Genomic DNA, 17,071 nt, shown 5'->3' on the forward strand with positions numbered 1-17,071 from the left:
GTTATATACTTTAAACTCATATTGTGCTGTGTCAATTATACCTCAATAAAACTGAAAGAAAAAAATTCACTCTAGAACATCTAGAAAACATTGAAAATATAAAGATGAAAATAAAAATCATCCATAATTTCACTTCCAAGGAAATAGTCTTTTATTTCATGTACATTCATATTAGTATGGAAAACACAGTTTATATATAGCTATGATATGTTTTGAACATAACATCATAGGAATTAATAGATATTCCTCTAGGCAAGATTATAAATTGCTACATGGTATTGTCATATGGATGTACCATAATATATTCAACCAATCTCCTAGATGGATGTGTGCTTCCATATTTTTCATATTGTAAATAATGATAAACATCCTTGTCCATAAATCCTAGTGTGATACATGATGATATGATACATTTCTAGAAATGAATTACAAAGGCAGTGGTTGTAAATATTTTCAAATCTTTTAAAGCACACTGCCCTGCAAGGAGTATATAACATTCTGCAGTTTCATCAGCAGTGTGAGGTTATCTCTTTCCTCATGGTCTATAAATAACTTTACACTTTTTATAACATGCTAGAGCACAAAGCCCCTTTGTTGTCATATTAATTTGTACTATTTTTATTATTTATGATGATAAACATTTTTTGTGTTGCCAATTTGTACATTTATTATGAACTGCCAGTATGTGTCATTTACCCATTTTTTTCTAATGAGAACTTTAACTTCATACTCATTTGTAAGAATTCTTTATAAGTTAAGGATATAATTTACTTTCCATATTCAGTGGAAATATTTTCCTATTTATTGTTTTACCTTAATTTAAAAACTATTTTCTAATATTATTTTATTTTAAAAGCATTTTACAAATTCAAATCTATCCATTTATGATATTTTCTTTTGTTTCTATGCTATAAAGGCATTTTCCAACCCAAGAGTCAAAAATATCCATGTGCATATTTTTCCAGATCATTTCTGATTTTATTTTTTTATATTTAACTCTTTAATTCATCTGGAATTTGATTATTAATGACATGTAAAGACCTAACTTAATTTTTTGCAAAATGTTTCATTAATTGACATGGTCTCATTTACTGGACAAGAATGAGGGTGTCTTTAATTCCAATGGTCACTTTTGAAGCCTCACCTACTGGTGCTGGTACAGTACTTATCTAAAGTGAAAGACAATGTATCGTTTAAACTTCTTATTCTTACCTTCCAAAATTGGCTGGAAGAAATTCAAGAAAGGCATCATTCAGGTAGAGCTGGGTCAGGTTTAGAAGCTGTGTGAAGCCATCAGGGAGTCTAGAAAGGAGTTAAAGGTTTAGTCATTGCATAGATGTTGCCATAGAAACAGAATAAAAAATATATCTCTAAGGAGAAAAAATAGAAGTGTAATACATTTTCAACTCTCCTTCAGTATCACAGTAATGGAAGAATTTACTGAGCATGTTGTTACAGCTTGAAAATTTTGCCTGTTATTTAAATAAATTGGCATTCACCCACCTCCACACTGCTTTCCTATGCTGAGATTTATGTCATTGCCAAAGTCAGAGACATCATTTCTTACTGTTGCCCTAAACTTATACACACCAGTGAGATATTTTTATGGAAATTTCAAGTTGTATGACATGTTTTGTAATTTTAAATTTAATGTTCTTTCTCAATAGCATATTCACATATATAGTCAGGCAATGCTATCTACTCATTCAGTTAATCATTAAAATTTGTCTACAGTTTGTGACAATGATGACTAAAGCTGCCCAACATGAAAAGGGAAGGAGTATTTTGTCCCTTTAACTGATAATTTCTTTAACGCAGGCCCAACATACATGTACATTATAATTCAAATTGATCCAATTCATGTGCATTGAATAAAAACATTGTCACAGTAATTAAACCGAATCCTAAAGACTTTAAGAAGCACTAAAAGAGTTGAGAAAATATCCTATGGGAAAATCTTACTACTTAGATAAAACAATTATTTGAAATGTTTAAGTAAGTTTTACCAAAAAGATTTAACTCCAGGATTTTTCTTAAAAGGATATTATTTTTTAATAATTAAATTTCTACTTAAAAATTTTAATGTCTTTATCTAGGCTTTAGACAAGACCATATTCTTTCACAAAATACTTCTAAATACTGTTCATATCTGCTTTCCCCTAAAATTCCAACCTATCTCCTTCCTTGAATTTACTGACAAAATTATTTAAAGAGCTGCCTCTACTCACTATTTTTTACTTTACTCTGCAAGCTATTGCTTTCTGGCATCTACCCTAACTCTATTACTGAAACTGCACTCACCAAAGGCTTTTAAGCCCTAATTCCATTAACTTCATTTCATTTCGTAACCCACATTGCCTAGCAACAGTTGCCATCACTGATTGTTCTCTCCTTCTGGACTTCTAATATACTCTACCTGCTCTTCCCCCTACTCCTGGAAAACTATATCTGAGTTTCATTGCATGGTTTCTCTTCCTCTGACCAATCTTTGGTTATGAAATGTTTTATGTATATAAAAGAGTATAGCAGAACACTCTATACATAAATCACAGCAAGTTCCTTTTTGACCCACCCCCTGGAGAAATGGAGATAAAAACAAAAATAAACAAATGGGACCTAATGAAACTTCAAAGCTTTTGCACAGCAAAGGAAACCATAAACAAGATGAAAAGACAACCCTCAGAATGGGAGAAAATATTTGCAAATGAAGCAACTGACAAAGGAGTAACCTCCAAAATTTACAAGCAGCTCATGCAACTCCATATCAAAAAAACAAACAGCCCAATCCAAAAATGGGCGGAAGACCTAAACAGACATTTCTCCAAAGAAGATATACAGATTGCCAACAAACACACAAAAGAATGCTCAACATCACTAATCATTAGAGAAATGCAAGTCAAAACTACAATGAGGTATCATCTCTCACCAGTCAGAATGGCCATCATCTAAAAATCTACAAACAATAAATGCTGGAGAGGGTGTGGAGAAAAGGGAACCCTCTTGCACTGTTGGTGGGAATGTAAATTGATACAGCCACTATGGAGAATAGTATGGAGGTTCCTTAAAAAAACTAAAAATAGAACTACCATATGACCCAGCAATCCTACCACTGGGCATATACCCTGAGAAAACAATAATTCAAAAAGAGTCATGTACCCCAATGTTCATTGCAGTTCTATTTACAATAGCTAGGACATGGAAGCAACCTAAATGTCCATCGACAGATGAATGGATAAAGAAGATGTGGCACATATGTACAATGGAATATTACTCAGCCATAAAAAGAAACGAAATTGAGTTATTTGTAGTGAGGTGGATGGATCTAGAGTCTGTCATTCAGAGTGAAGTAAGTCAGAAAGAGAAAAACAAATACAGTATGCTAACACATATATATGGAATCTAAAAAAAAAAAAGTTTCTGAAGAACCTTAGGGTTAGGACAGGAATAAAGATGCAGACATAGAGAATGTACTTGAGGACACAGGGAGGGGGAAGGGTAAGCTGGGACAAAGTGAGATAGTGGCATGGACTCATATATACTACCAAGTGTAAAATAGATAGCTAGTGGGAAGCTGCCGCATAGCACAGGGAGATCAGCTCCGTGCTTTGTGACCACCTAGAGGAGTGGGATAGGGAGGAAGGGTGGGAGGGAGATGCAAGAGGGAGGAGATATGGGGATATATGTATATGTATAGATGATTCACTTTGTTATAAAGCAGAAACTAACACACCATTGTAAAGCAATTATACTCCAATAAAGATGTTAAAAAAAATAAAAGAGTATATATGTACCCACAGTATAATTTAATAAATAGAATCGGTACCTTTAACACCCTCTAGGTGTTCCTCCCTGACTACATCTATTTGCTCCACAAATTCCTGAATGATGTTTACTTTTCTGCTTTTTAAGGAGTTTTACCACACCTATTTAAATCCCTAAAAAAAGAAAAAAAGTCACATGGTTTTGCATGTTTTTGAACATTATGTTGCATGTTTTTGAACATTGCATGTTTTGAACATCAAATCATACTATGAATATTTTTCTGAGACTTTTAATAATTCATATTATTAAATAATTCACTGATTAGTTAAATGAAATTCATTCATTTTGAGGTAGGTGACTGATCACCATAGCATAGTATTCCACTGTATGAATATACCACTATTTATTTATCATTCTCTATCTAATTGAACATTACAGCTGCTTCTAGTTTTTTGTTTGTATTTCTGTTATATGTTCTATTTATTTTTAACATATATTCTGGTGTACAAGAGTTTACTTAAGTTATATTTCTGGTTACAAGAGATTAATATCCCTATGAATAGGTCTCAGCTAATGACTAGAAGGAGTATAAATACCTCAGCTCCCTCACCCATTGTGCTTAACAAGTCTGTGATATATGTTTAAACTGTTTCCCAGCGTTTCCCACAAAGATTAAGGTCCAGTGGTCCATACTAGTAAATAGCTTGATAACATATCTTTAACTGGTATTTTCTTAGATTATTTTCTAAATATATTGCTTGAATTACTTTCTAAACTTTTCTGCTGGGGGACCCAAACTAAACACAATTAATATTTGTATATCAATTTGGTAGGAATTCTTTATACACTCTTAAGACACTGATCTTATATGTATAATTTTTGCTACAAATATCTTGGTTCAATTTGTATTTTGGAGTTGGATTGTTTGTATCTGGCTTCATAGAGGATGTTTCCATAAATTTGCTCCCAAAGGGAGGTAGGATTCATAAAAACAGAAAAGAGAGAGAAAGGAGGCAGGGGAGGAGTGAGAGGTTCTATAACATAGAGGTAAGAATTCACCTGAGATGGGTGACAAAGAGAAGATGAGTTCTAGAGGGAATACTTTATGTATAAGAGTATTAGAAATTAAGATTTGAGAATATTAGTAGGGGACAGGATTTATAGGATACTTAATGCTTGAGACAAAGTTTTGAACTTTATCCTATAAGATTACAAAGAATTTATTGTAGATCTTTGTTTTTCTCTATTTTTTGCTTTCTATAATACATTAGAGCTCATATGCTGATAGTAAAATAGTTTTTATGATAATGGCACAGATGTCCAATAGATTACAATTCAATTTAACTACTATCTTACTTTGATGTCCTTTTGGTTTCTATAGTCATTTGAGAAAATAAATCATTTATGACTTTTCAAAAAAGAAGATTAAAATGTGTAAAATGAGAAGAATGTTAAAACTTTTTATCTAATAATTTATTTTAACATTGTAACTATTAATAAATAAAAATCCTTTAAAAACACCAATTTTCTAGTTATAGGGACAGTTTGAACTACTCAGCTTACCTTAATCTATTTTTCCACACATGTATGCACTAAATGGTATTACATTGTACTACTTCTTTTGATAAAAAATATATTTCTTTAGGCTGCTTCTCTGGCAAAGTTAATCATGTAAGAAAATCTGGCTCTTACATAGAACACTTCTCTAAGGATTTAAGAATTGACTACACTGGGCAGATTCCAATTGCAAAATTGGACTGCCAAAAATAAGTTATATGAAAAAACCAGAATACAAAGTAAGACAGTTGTTTCAGTCTGCTTATAAACAAAGATGTGTTGACACTGTATATCAAATCTTTCTTTTCTAAAAATGTAGAATTAAAAGGTATATTTATACAGTATGTCTTGTTTAATAGCATGTGTATTTTTTATTTCAATTTACTTAAATAAGAATTTGTTGAATGGTTACTCTGCACTGAGATTCAAAATTAATGCTTTCTTCCTCATCTTCTCCACAGCATTATATTCATAGGTTTAGCAAAATGCTTATAACAATTATATTTTATACAAGTTTGGGGAATTTTTTATTCCTGGAATAGATTATACATTCTTTGAGGACAAGGAATTTTTTTAATCTCTGCAATAATCTAGTATTGTATTTTGAAAACATATTATTTGAAAATATATATTCAGTAGGTCTGCTAAACAGATATTCAACTTTATTCATTATTAATTTTATGGTATGATTTTGTAGCTTTAATAGTGACAGTGGTCCCACTTGTCAACATCACAACTTCCAGAGGAACATACAAGGACCTGCAAGGAAGAAGATATTCCTTAGCAAGCTAGATAAACTCAATGAAGATGAAAGTCATGGGCTGTCTTTATCCTCCTCCAAGATACTCAATGAAATCCAACATTTTACACTAAGTAAGGGAACTCTAATGAAAGGTTTTCACATTCCTAAAGGCTTTCACATTCCTAAAGTAACTGTGGTTTTCCACATTTGACTGATTTATTAAAAAATTCAAAGTATTTTTAAAAATATATACTGGTAAACAATTCTCTCTCTAAGGAAACATTTTCATTTTATTAATGGCTGAAATTAAAAGTGGAGAAAAGGGAACATTCTTACACTGTTGGTGGGAATGTAAATTGGTACAGCCACTAAGGAGAACAGTATGGAGGTTCCTTAAAAAACTAAGAACTACCATATGACCCAGCAATTCCACTACTGGGCATATACCCAGAGAAAACCAGAATTTGAAAAGATACATGCACCCCAATGTTCATTTCAGCACTATTTATGATAGCCAGGAGATGGAAGCAACCTAAATGTCCATCAACAGAGGAATGGATAGAGAAGTGGTACATATATACAATGGAATAGTACTCAGCCATAAAAAATAACAAAATAATGCCATGTGAAGCAACATGGATGGACCTAGAGATTGTCATACTGAGGTAAATAAGTCAGACACAGAAAGACAAGTATCACATGATATCGCTTACATGTGGAAACTAAAAAAAAGGGTACAAATGGATTTATTTACAAAACGTAAGTAGAGTCACAGAGGTAGAAAACAAACTTATGGTTACCAGGGGATAAGGTGGGGGGAGGGATAAATTGGGAGATTGGGATTGACATACACACACTACTAAATATAAAATAGCTAACTAATAAGAACCTGCTGTACAGCACAGGGAACTCTACTCAATACTCTGTAATGGCCGATATGGGAAAAGTATCTAAAAAAAAAAAAAAGAGGGGATATATGTATATGTATAACTGATTCACTTTGCTGTACACCTGAAACTAACACAAACTGTAAATCAACTATACTCCAATAAAATTTTTTTAATTAGCATATTCAAATTGCAATAAAGAAAGCACACTAGAATCAGACACCTAAAATGTTTAGTGCTTGAGCACATGGGCATTGATGTCAGAAGACCTAAGTTTGAATCACAGTTCTTTCAATTATTTATCTCTGTAACTTTTACAGATCACTTAATCTTTGTAAGACTCAGTTTCCTTCTTTATAAAATGATCATACTAATATCCACTTCCAGAGTTGCTCCAATGAGTAAATGATTACCCACCCCATATTAAGAACTCACTAAACTGGAGCAATTTTATTACTTTTCCTTGGTATTGTTTTTATTCTGATCTTTCAAAATTAACTAGAATACTAATTTAAATACTTTTATCAGTGCTAATTTTATTGTTGGAATAGGCAGATTAAGATTGGCTGCAGACATCCTTGTTTCAACATTTTTCTTTTCTAATTGCATTTACTTTAGAAATTTAATGAAAACTTATTACAGGCATTTGACCTCCATTAGAACAGTTAAACAAAATTAAAATACAGGTAATATAAGTTTTGATTAAGGAGCCAATGTCAAATCTGCTACTCTAATTGGAAAGATATTTTACATCTAAATATTTTAATTTATAACCTTAAAGTTATAAAATTAACCTAACATTATCAGAGAACATTTAGAAAATAAAGAGAAAAGAAAAATGTTGCTCATAATTCCACCTCCTTAACACAACTATTATTACCATTTCATGTATTTAATTTTGATCTAATTTCCAATTAATTATTTTAACATCACTGCAAACTTGTATCATGATTTCTCCCTTTACTTTGTAATTATCTTTCAATTTTGCTGCATAACCAGAGTGACTACATAATCTATCATTCAAACTAGGACACTTTGGAGTGTTAAAAGGGAACTATTATTAATCATGCCACATCAAGAGGTATAAACTGGGATGACTTGAGCAAACAGAGACATATGATCACCCTATAAATAATCTTTATAACCATCCAGTAGATGTACCATAATTTATTAGCGATTTCCTTATTGTTGAGCATTAAGAATGTACAGATTTTTCAAATTGTATCTTTTAATTTAAACCAAAATCAAAATGTTTCTTCAGGATTTGTGAAATATAATAAAAGGAGCCCAGGAATTTAAATACTATCTTTATGCATTTCCATATGTAAAAAGTTACATAGGTAATATTTATCTACTTCATAATTGCCGTGAAGATGAAAATGAAATAATCTAAAAGCCTGAGACATTCTAGGTTCTCAATAAATGTCGGTCCTTACTTTCTCATTGAGAAGTTGTTATTTCAATTTTATTGTAATAATTTTCACCAGTGACTTGGTTAAGGCATTCAGACTATACTATAAAGTTCACATCTAAAACTAAAACTAGTACGCTAACACTTAAAACTATAACTTTCATATTCTAGGGTTTTCATGACTTAACTACTTTGTAGATTTCTTGTATCTAAGAAGATAAACAGAAAAGCTATAAAGAAAAGTAAATGAAACCTAAGTCTATTTTTTAATAGAGCAAATTGATAATCTCTGGTATAACTGATCAAATAAGAAAAGAAAGAAGACAAAAATTATTGATACCAGGAATGAAACAGAGAGCATCACTAGAGATATTATAGATATTAAAGGGCTAATAAAACAATTATGAAAAATGAGGTACCAATAAGTTTGAAAACATATGAAATGTACACATTCCTGAAAAACACAAACTACCAGAAATCACTCAAGAAAAAATAGGCAACTTGAATAGTACTATACAGGAAAAAAAAATTCAGACTAATATGCCTCATGAATATAGATGGGAAAATCCTTACAAAATATTATCAAATCAGAGGCATTAATTTATAAAAAGTATAATACTTCATGACCAGGTAGGGTTTATTTATATCATCATGTCAATAGATATTTTTTTAAGAAAAACTTTGACAAAATTCAATGTCTATTGACAGGGAAAAGTCTCAGCAAAACAGATTTCAAAGATTTGGCAGATTCTAAGGTGGACCCCATAATCTTTGCTTTCAGAAGTTCATGCCCTGGTAAAATCTTCTCTTCTTGAGTATTGGTAGGACTTGTGACTTGCTTCTAATCAATGAAATGTGGCAAATAGGATATGATGTCATTCTCAAAACTATATTACATTATGTGACTCCATCTTGCTATGATACTCACTCTACTCTGCTGTTGGCCTCGAAGAAACAAGATGCTATGTTGTGAACTGCCTATGGCGAGGGTCACCTGGCTGGGAACTGCACCAGCCTTTAGGAGGCAAAAGTGGCCTCTAGCTGTCAGCCAGCAAAATGCTTGGGCTCACAGGTTTATAACAGCAAGAAAATGAATTCTGCCAATAACTTGAATGAGCTTGAAAATGTATTTCTCTCCAGTTGAGCCTCCAGATGAGACTGCAGTTTGATCCCTTGATGGTAGCCTGGTGAAACTCTCAAACAGGGAACCCAGCTACAGCATGACCAGATTTCTGAACCACAGAAACTTAGAGATAGTAAATATGTGTTGTTGTAAGCCACAAAGTATGTGGTAATTTCTTACACAGCATTATAAAACGAACACAGATTTTGGTATCTGGTATTGGGATTCTGCTGTAATAAATTCCTAAAAAATGTGGAGTGGCTTTGGAACCAGGAAGTGGTCAGAGATTGCATGACTGTTCAAGAGCATAATAGAGAAAGCCTTGATTTTCTTGAAAAGTTTGAAAGTAGAAATCTAAACTCTGACAGCCCTGCTGGTAAAAGCTCAAAAGGAAGTGAGAAATGTATTATTTTAAATTCCCTCAGCCTGATAAAGGGAATGTATTAAAAAAAAAGTAACAATCATATATAATGGTGAAAGTCTGAATGCTTTCTCCCTAAGATTGGGAACAAGGCAATAATATCTGTTTTCATCTCTTCTATTCAACATTATACAGGAGGTCCTAGCCAGGTCAATAAGGCTAAATAAATAAATAAAAGAAGTACAGATTGAAAAGGATGAAATAAAACTGTCTTTATTCACAGTTAACATGATAGTCTACATAGAAAATCACATCCCTTCCCCCACAAAGCTACAAAGTATTTACTAGTACTAATAAGTGAATCTAATAAAGTTGCAGGATATAAGGTCAATATACAATAATCAGTTATATTTCTATGATAGAAAAATTATTTGTAATTGTCCCCAAAACATGAAATACTTGAAATAAGATGAACAAAACTTGCACAATATTTGTAAACTTAAATCTACAAAACATTGATAAAAATTTTTAAAAGATCTAAATAAGTATAGAGATATATTATGTTCAGAAAAAGGAATACTCAATATTTTTGACATGTCAATTCTGCCCAAATTGGTCTACAGATTCAATAAATCCTTATCAAAATTCCATGTTTTTTAGCAAGCTGATTATGAAAATTATATGGAAAAGCAAAGGGCACAGAAGAGTCCAAATAATTTTGATAAAGAAGAACAAAGTTGAAGGACTCACATTCCCTGACTGTGTGAATTACTACAAAGCTACAGTAATTATGATAGTATAAAACTGGTGTTAGGAGAGGCATATAGATTAACATAAAAAATAGAGAATTCAGAAATGGATCTAAACATATGATCAATTGATTTACAAAACAGGTACTCTGATAATTTTATAAAGAAAGGATAGGGCTTCCCTGGTGGCGCAGTGGTTGACAGCCTGCCTGCCGATGCAGGGGACACGGGTTCGTGCCCCGGTCCGGGAAGATCCCACATGCTGCGAAGCAGCTGGGCCTGTGAGCCATGCCCACTGAGCCTGCGTGTCCGGAGCCTGTGCTCCGCAATGGGAGAGGCCACAACAGTGAGAGGCCCGCGTACCGCAAAAAAAAAAAAAAAAAAAAAAAAAAAGGATAATCTTGGAACTGGAACAGTTGGATATCTATATGCAATAAATAAATAAAAAAGAGAACCACAACCCTCACACCTTACATATATTTACAAAAATCAACTTTAAATGAATCATAGACCTAAATGTAAAACGAAAACTACAAAAGTTCCAGAGGAAAGCATAGAGGAAAATCTTTATGACTATGAATTTAGTAATGATCTCCTAGACAGGGACAAGAAGAATAAACCATAAAATAATTATAAATAGGGCTTCATGAAAATGAAAGTTTTTTTATATTTGAAAGTCACTATTTAGGAAGTGAAAAGATAAGTCATAAGAGCAAACAAATATCTGATTTTTAGCCAGAATTTATAAAGAATTCTTATAATTCAATAATAAAAAGACAAGTCAATAAATATGAACAAAAAATCTGAACTTTTAACAAAGAAGCAATACAGATTGTAAATAAATACAAGGAAAGATTCTAATTTGACATTTAAACTATAAATTAAAACTACAATGAGATATGACCATGAGATACTATATCTACTAGACTGGCTAAAATAGAAAAAAAAAAAAAACCTGACAGTACCAAATGCTGACAATAATGAGGAACAATGGAAACTCAGATTGCTGCTTGGAATGCACAATGAAATAGTTATTTTGGAAAACAGTTTGGAAATTTCTTAAAAGGTTATGCATACATGTACCATACTACAGAGAAAACTACTCCTAGGTGTTTACCCAACAGAAGTGAAAACAGATGCTTACACAAACACCTGTACAGAAAGGTTTATATCCACTTTATTCATAAGAGCCCCAAACTGGAAACAACTTAAAAGTCTATCAACTGAGGAAGAGATAAACAAATTGTGTTACATTCATACAATGGAATTCTACCTAGAAATAAATGGGAATGTAGTACCAATTCTTGAAATGTCAGGAATAAACCTCAAAATCAGTGTTAAGAAAAAACCCACAAAGTATGACACCATTTATATGATATTTTGGAAAAGGCAAAACCATGGGGACAGAAATCAGATCAATGGATGACTGGGCTGAGGGAACTTTTTGGGATGATGGAAATAGTCTATATATTAATAATTATGGTGATTCTGTAACTATATACATTTGTCAAAATTCACTGAGCCATACACCTAAAAGAGTGAATTTTACTGTATGTGAATTATTGGGTTGGCCAAAAAGTTCGTTTGAGTTTTTCCATACATCTTAGGGAAAAATCCAAATGAACTTTTTGGCCAACCCAATATATCTTAAAAAAAAAAAACGCTGACTTTAAAATTGATATACTATTTAAATTGACTTTTTTTTGAGCAATATTTTAATGAATTCCCAAACTTTCTTTTAGTGTTAGACATTTTTTGATGAAATCAGTTATATTCATTTATCTTTTAAAAAGTTAAATATATGAAAAGAATCCAGAGGCATAGCCAATAAAACTATAGATTTTAAGCTTTTTAATATGTAATTTATCATCTGACTTCTACTCTCAAAGACCTGACCACGATTCCTAAATACAGTGAGATATTAGAATTAAAGAGCTAGAAATCAAAATAATTCATCATCTGCCCTGGATTATGACTTAAGTCAAGGACATGTCTATAGTCCTGTTGTGATAAGTTACCAATATTTATTTCTTTTATGAGAAAGTTGCATTTTGGTCTAAGTGTTTTGGAGAATACTTTTCACGTTTTTCTTTCCCCTCACCATATTCTACATTTGAGGTAGAATATGGTTTATTCAAACATAGTTTATTCCTTGATGTTCCACACTTTCTACTAAAGGCCTCAAATTATTTCACAAACCATTCACTGTAAAGAGCCTCATCTAAACTTCTACCTCATTCTTTTACATTCTATTTCATTTCTAGTTTCATCTACATCCTCTTCTCATGATCCATAGAGAAACCATCCTCACTACTCCCTCTCCTCAACCCTATTGGTGAAAATTTTCCCTTTAAATTCCCTTTGATAAACTTCCTTTTGTCTTTTACTGGAAACACTAGATTCATTCAATGCCTTTCCTATGAACTTCAGTTTCTCCCAGTCTCCCCATCTTCACGTGGACAAACGACTGAGGGATTTTGCTCAAATCCTGTCAGTGTTTGTATTATTAAAATGCCAGTCTTACTTTGCAACTCATTATCTGCATCCCAATACCACTGATTAATTTCATCCACTTCCAAATGTTACTACAACTTTCAATAGACTTTCTAGATTTTACATCCACTTCCACATATAAGTGACTTTAACATTCAGGTCCAGGGCTTACCCAATCCATTCACTTCATGGTTTCTTGACCTATTTGATTCCACAATACACACTATCACTATGGCATATCATAATTTGAAACATGATCACATGCTGGGTTTCACTTTCCCTTGGCATTTCTCTACTAACAGATCATGACACACAAATACCCTATTTCTGATCACAGTATTTTTACCATCCATGTCTTCCATTAGGCTATCCTCACAGAATTGTCTTTTTGTTCTTCCTGTGATATCTGGTACCTAAATACAGTACTCCCTTTTTCTGATCATACTTAATTCATTTTCCACCTTGAATCACATGACAGCTATTTGCATGCACCTTATATACTTGCACTCTCTTGAACTTTCATCAGAACCTTGATGCTAATTTTCCAGCATGACCATAACTAATAACTGTTTTCTTAGTTTTGGCGCTCTTCCATGGAATGTTGCTTGAGAACCACAAAAAATGATGACACAGTTTCCTTCAAAGTAATGCCATCTTGTGTCAATTAGGCCTTCATTGTTACTCAGCAATGCTTTCACTCATCTTTTATTGAACTATCCTGATTTGATTATTCCTTTCCCATCATTCTATTAAATTGAATTTTAAATACAGCATTTAAAATTCATTTACTATGTGAGTTTCCTTTATCTTGGTACATTATTATCCAATGGAAATATAAAGATAAATAAAATGTAATCACTCATACTCACTTAGAAATGGGATTGACACTGGCTTCAATAATTGTTAAACACTTACAGCACTTTATGTTTTCTGGAAATTCTTGTACACCTAAAATTAAGAAAATAGTACATAAAATATACTAAACAATAGTTTTAATATTAAGAATAATTAATTAAATACACAGTGTAAACACCATATGGGTAATCACATGTAAGAATAATAACTTATTAATATAATACATTAGTGTTATATAATATACATACATTTAAAAATATGAGTGTTAAATAATATTTTATGATAGTAATAATTGGAAATTAGATATAAAATTGAGGACAATTTAGCATAGGATATACCTTGGCTGTTTACTAATCTAAAGAAATAAAAATAGTTGGGATTATTTAGTTATTATAGTGCTGCTACAAAAGAAAGGGGAAATCAGCAGATATAAGAAAACAGAAAATAAAATCTTTACTCCCTTCATTTTGTAAGATTGAGAAGATTGAACATGTACAATGTAAAGATACCTAAGGAGAATTCACAAAACCAATAGATATTCCCAAACTATTAAGAAGCTCTAACACATTTTGTGCACCTCTTTCTTGTTGGCACAGAGTGCAGCTCTACATCTGCCTGAAAGGGTGACAAGGTGAGCAATCCTTCCTGGGATCCTCTCTGGAGTCTCTGAGGTAGCCAGCCTGGCTGACTGCCCTTGGAGAACTGCTCATCTGCTGTCACAGCTGTGCTGTTGGCTATGTGACAGAAAAACACAAGTTTTTCTTACTGGAAATCAGTAAGCCAAAACCCAATCCATAAATTAGGATTTTATTCAGAGGAATAAAAGATGTGGAGGATGTTTCAATCCGTTGATACAAATGAATTAAATATATAGTTGGCCTTCCTTATCCACAATTTCCACATCCACAGATTCAACAAAGCGCAGGTAGAAAATATTAAAAAAACAAAACAAAACTCAGAAAGTTCCAGAAAGCAAAACTTGAATTTGCTACACACTGGCAACTATTAACATAGCATTTGCATTTCATTAAGTATTATAAATAATCTAGAGGTGATTTAAAGTATACAGATGGGTGTGCATAGCTTATATGTAAATACTACGCCATTTTATATAAGGGACTTGAGCACCTGCGGATTTTGGTATCTGCAGGGAACCAACCAGTTTTGGTATTTTCTGGAACCAATCTCCCACAGATACTGCGGGATGATTGAAATAAGCCCTACAAAAATTAGAAGGGAAAACAGCTATATGAAGCCATTCCTATATCCCTGCAGTACTGCTTGCTCTCAATTTTTGAAACTATTGTTAAGCGTTTAAAAAAATGTCTATGAAGTACTAGTCCTGCCAAGTACTTCATATATGACAGAAGGATAAGGAACACTTTGTGGTAGGATTTAGTTGAACTTTTTGATGATAGATAATCAAGAAAGAAAACCCTCCACCTTCCTAGATTCTGTTGACCTAGACCACCATGTCCACAGGATTTGAAGGTCCAGAGAAGCATCAGGAGGAGAGCCAAACCAAACAAGTCATTTACCAATGCGAAGTGAGGGTATGAAAGATGGTGTGGAGGCATTTCTCATGCCACTTCTCTCTATGTGAAGATTCACCAGAAACTGTGCTGTCCTAAAATTATTGCTGAAGGATTTTGCCTTCTTAATAAAAACCTAAGGAAGTTTAGGAGCACCATTACATATGGATTGAATGAGAAAAACAATTACCCTTTTTGGAAAGGTCATAACACCTAGAGCTGCCCTTATTAACTAGAGGTTAACAAAATGGCACAGAAGTCAATAACATAACACTTAGCTATCCTCAACTTTTCCCCTGAGCATTCATAGTCACTTTGGATATCTGCAACCAACAGGAGTATAAGGCTTTTACTTTTCTCCCTTTAGCTTTTTCTGCCTGACCAATCTGGGCTCATTACAAGCCAGTGTGCCTGATGCCTTATCTCCACAGGTGCCTGCCTTAGGATGATATTTCCTGAAATTATATGTAAACCAAGACATGGAAGGAGAAGCAAATTAAAGTAAGATTTTAAAGAAAAGACTGTAGTGTATCTCTTTATCTTCTGCTGAAAATGGAATTTCCTGCTGTGGTGAAAATACTACCACATTATTTGTTAAAAAAAAAAACCCTCATATTATGTTGTTTACAGTTAAACTTAAAATCGTTCAGAGCAGAGTCCATTGGATTAAAATGGAATCCCAACGTTATAATTTACCGTTTGGGTAATCCTAGGCAAGTCATTTAAATGTTCGATGTCTTAGTTTCCTACTCTGAAATATGATTATTATATAAATGGTTTCATCAGAGAGTTGCAGAGAGGATTGACGGAGATAAAGCAAGTAAAGTAATTGGCACAAAGTGCTGAATATCTGTTATCTATAATTATTAGAAACAAATAGAAGCAGAGGGTGTCCGTCAACAAAGGAACCAACAATCATGTCGAGATGAGCTGGCTAGTATAAACTTGTAAAATTTATCTACCTAAGAGAACAACAAAGAGGTAGGAATTAGTGTGCTGAAAAGAATATCTCAATATCTTATCAATATAATAGCTGCAATAAATGCTCTTGCAGATGGGAAGTAAATAATAAACATTTATAAATAAATATTTGTATATTATAATGTAAACATATATAACTAGTCTATGCTGAGCAATATTTTTGTATTTTTGTAGAGGTTTTTATAGCTGCTTAATTTGCTTATGCAAGTCAGAACACATTTGGAAAAATAGGTTGCCAGGGGAACTTTACCATATATACTAATATATGGACCTTAGATTTTAGGAAAAGTTCTTAGAGCATATCTTTAACTTATAGTTCAGTCTAAACATGGAGAGGTACTAAAGCATAGTAGTTAAAAGCATGGGTTGGAAGGATGACCTAATCTCAGTATTGTCACTTAACTAGCTATGTAATCTTAGTCAGACATTTTAATATTTGAACGTCACTTTCTCATTTCTTGCCTAATTCAAAGGGCTGTTCCAATTATTAGACAGCATGTTGTAAAGCACTTACTATCATGTCAGCCACTTAATAAGTATCTAATAAATACTAGGTAAAATTCATGTATTAATAAGAGGAAAGTTAACTTACATTCCTTTATGCCACTGTGTAAAATA

At 32.5% G+C, this 17,071-nt stretch overlaps 1 protein-coding gene across 7 annotated transcripts in view; it reads right to left on the bottom strand.

Annotated features, from left to right (window-relative positions):
- Positions 1-17,071, bottom strand: part of LRRC7 (leucine rich repeat containing 7) — a 498,913-nt gene that overhangs the window by 246,399 nt on the left and 235,443 nt on the right. For all 7 annotated transcript variants that reach the window (XM_060304379.1, XM_060304393.1, XM_030865914.2 and 4 more), the window contains 2 exons: positions 13,955-14,033; positions 1,213-1,302 (listed from right to left, as the gene is read on the bottom strand). In XM_060304379.1, the coding sequence (XP_060160362.1) occupies positions 1,213-1,302; positions 13,955-14,033 (169 nt within the window). The remainder of the gene's footprint in view (positions 1-1,212; positions 1,303-13,954; positions 14,034-17,071) is intronic.

Source organism: Globicephala melas, chromosome 1, assembly GCF_963455315.2.
Source record: "Globicephala melas chromosome 1, mGloMel1.2, whole genome shotgun sequence".
Taxonomy (NCBI): Eukaryota; Metazoa; Chordata; class Mammalia; order Artiodactyla; family Delphinidae; genus Globicephala; species Globicephala melas.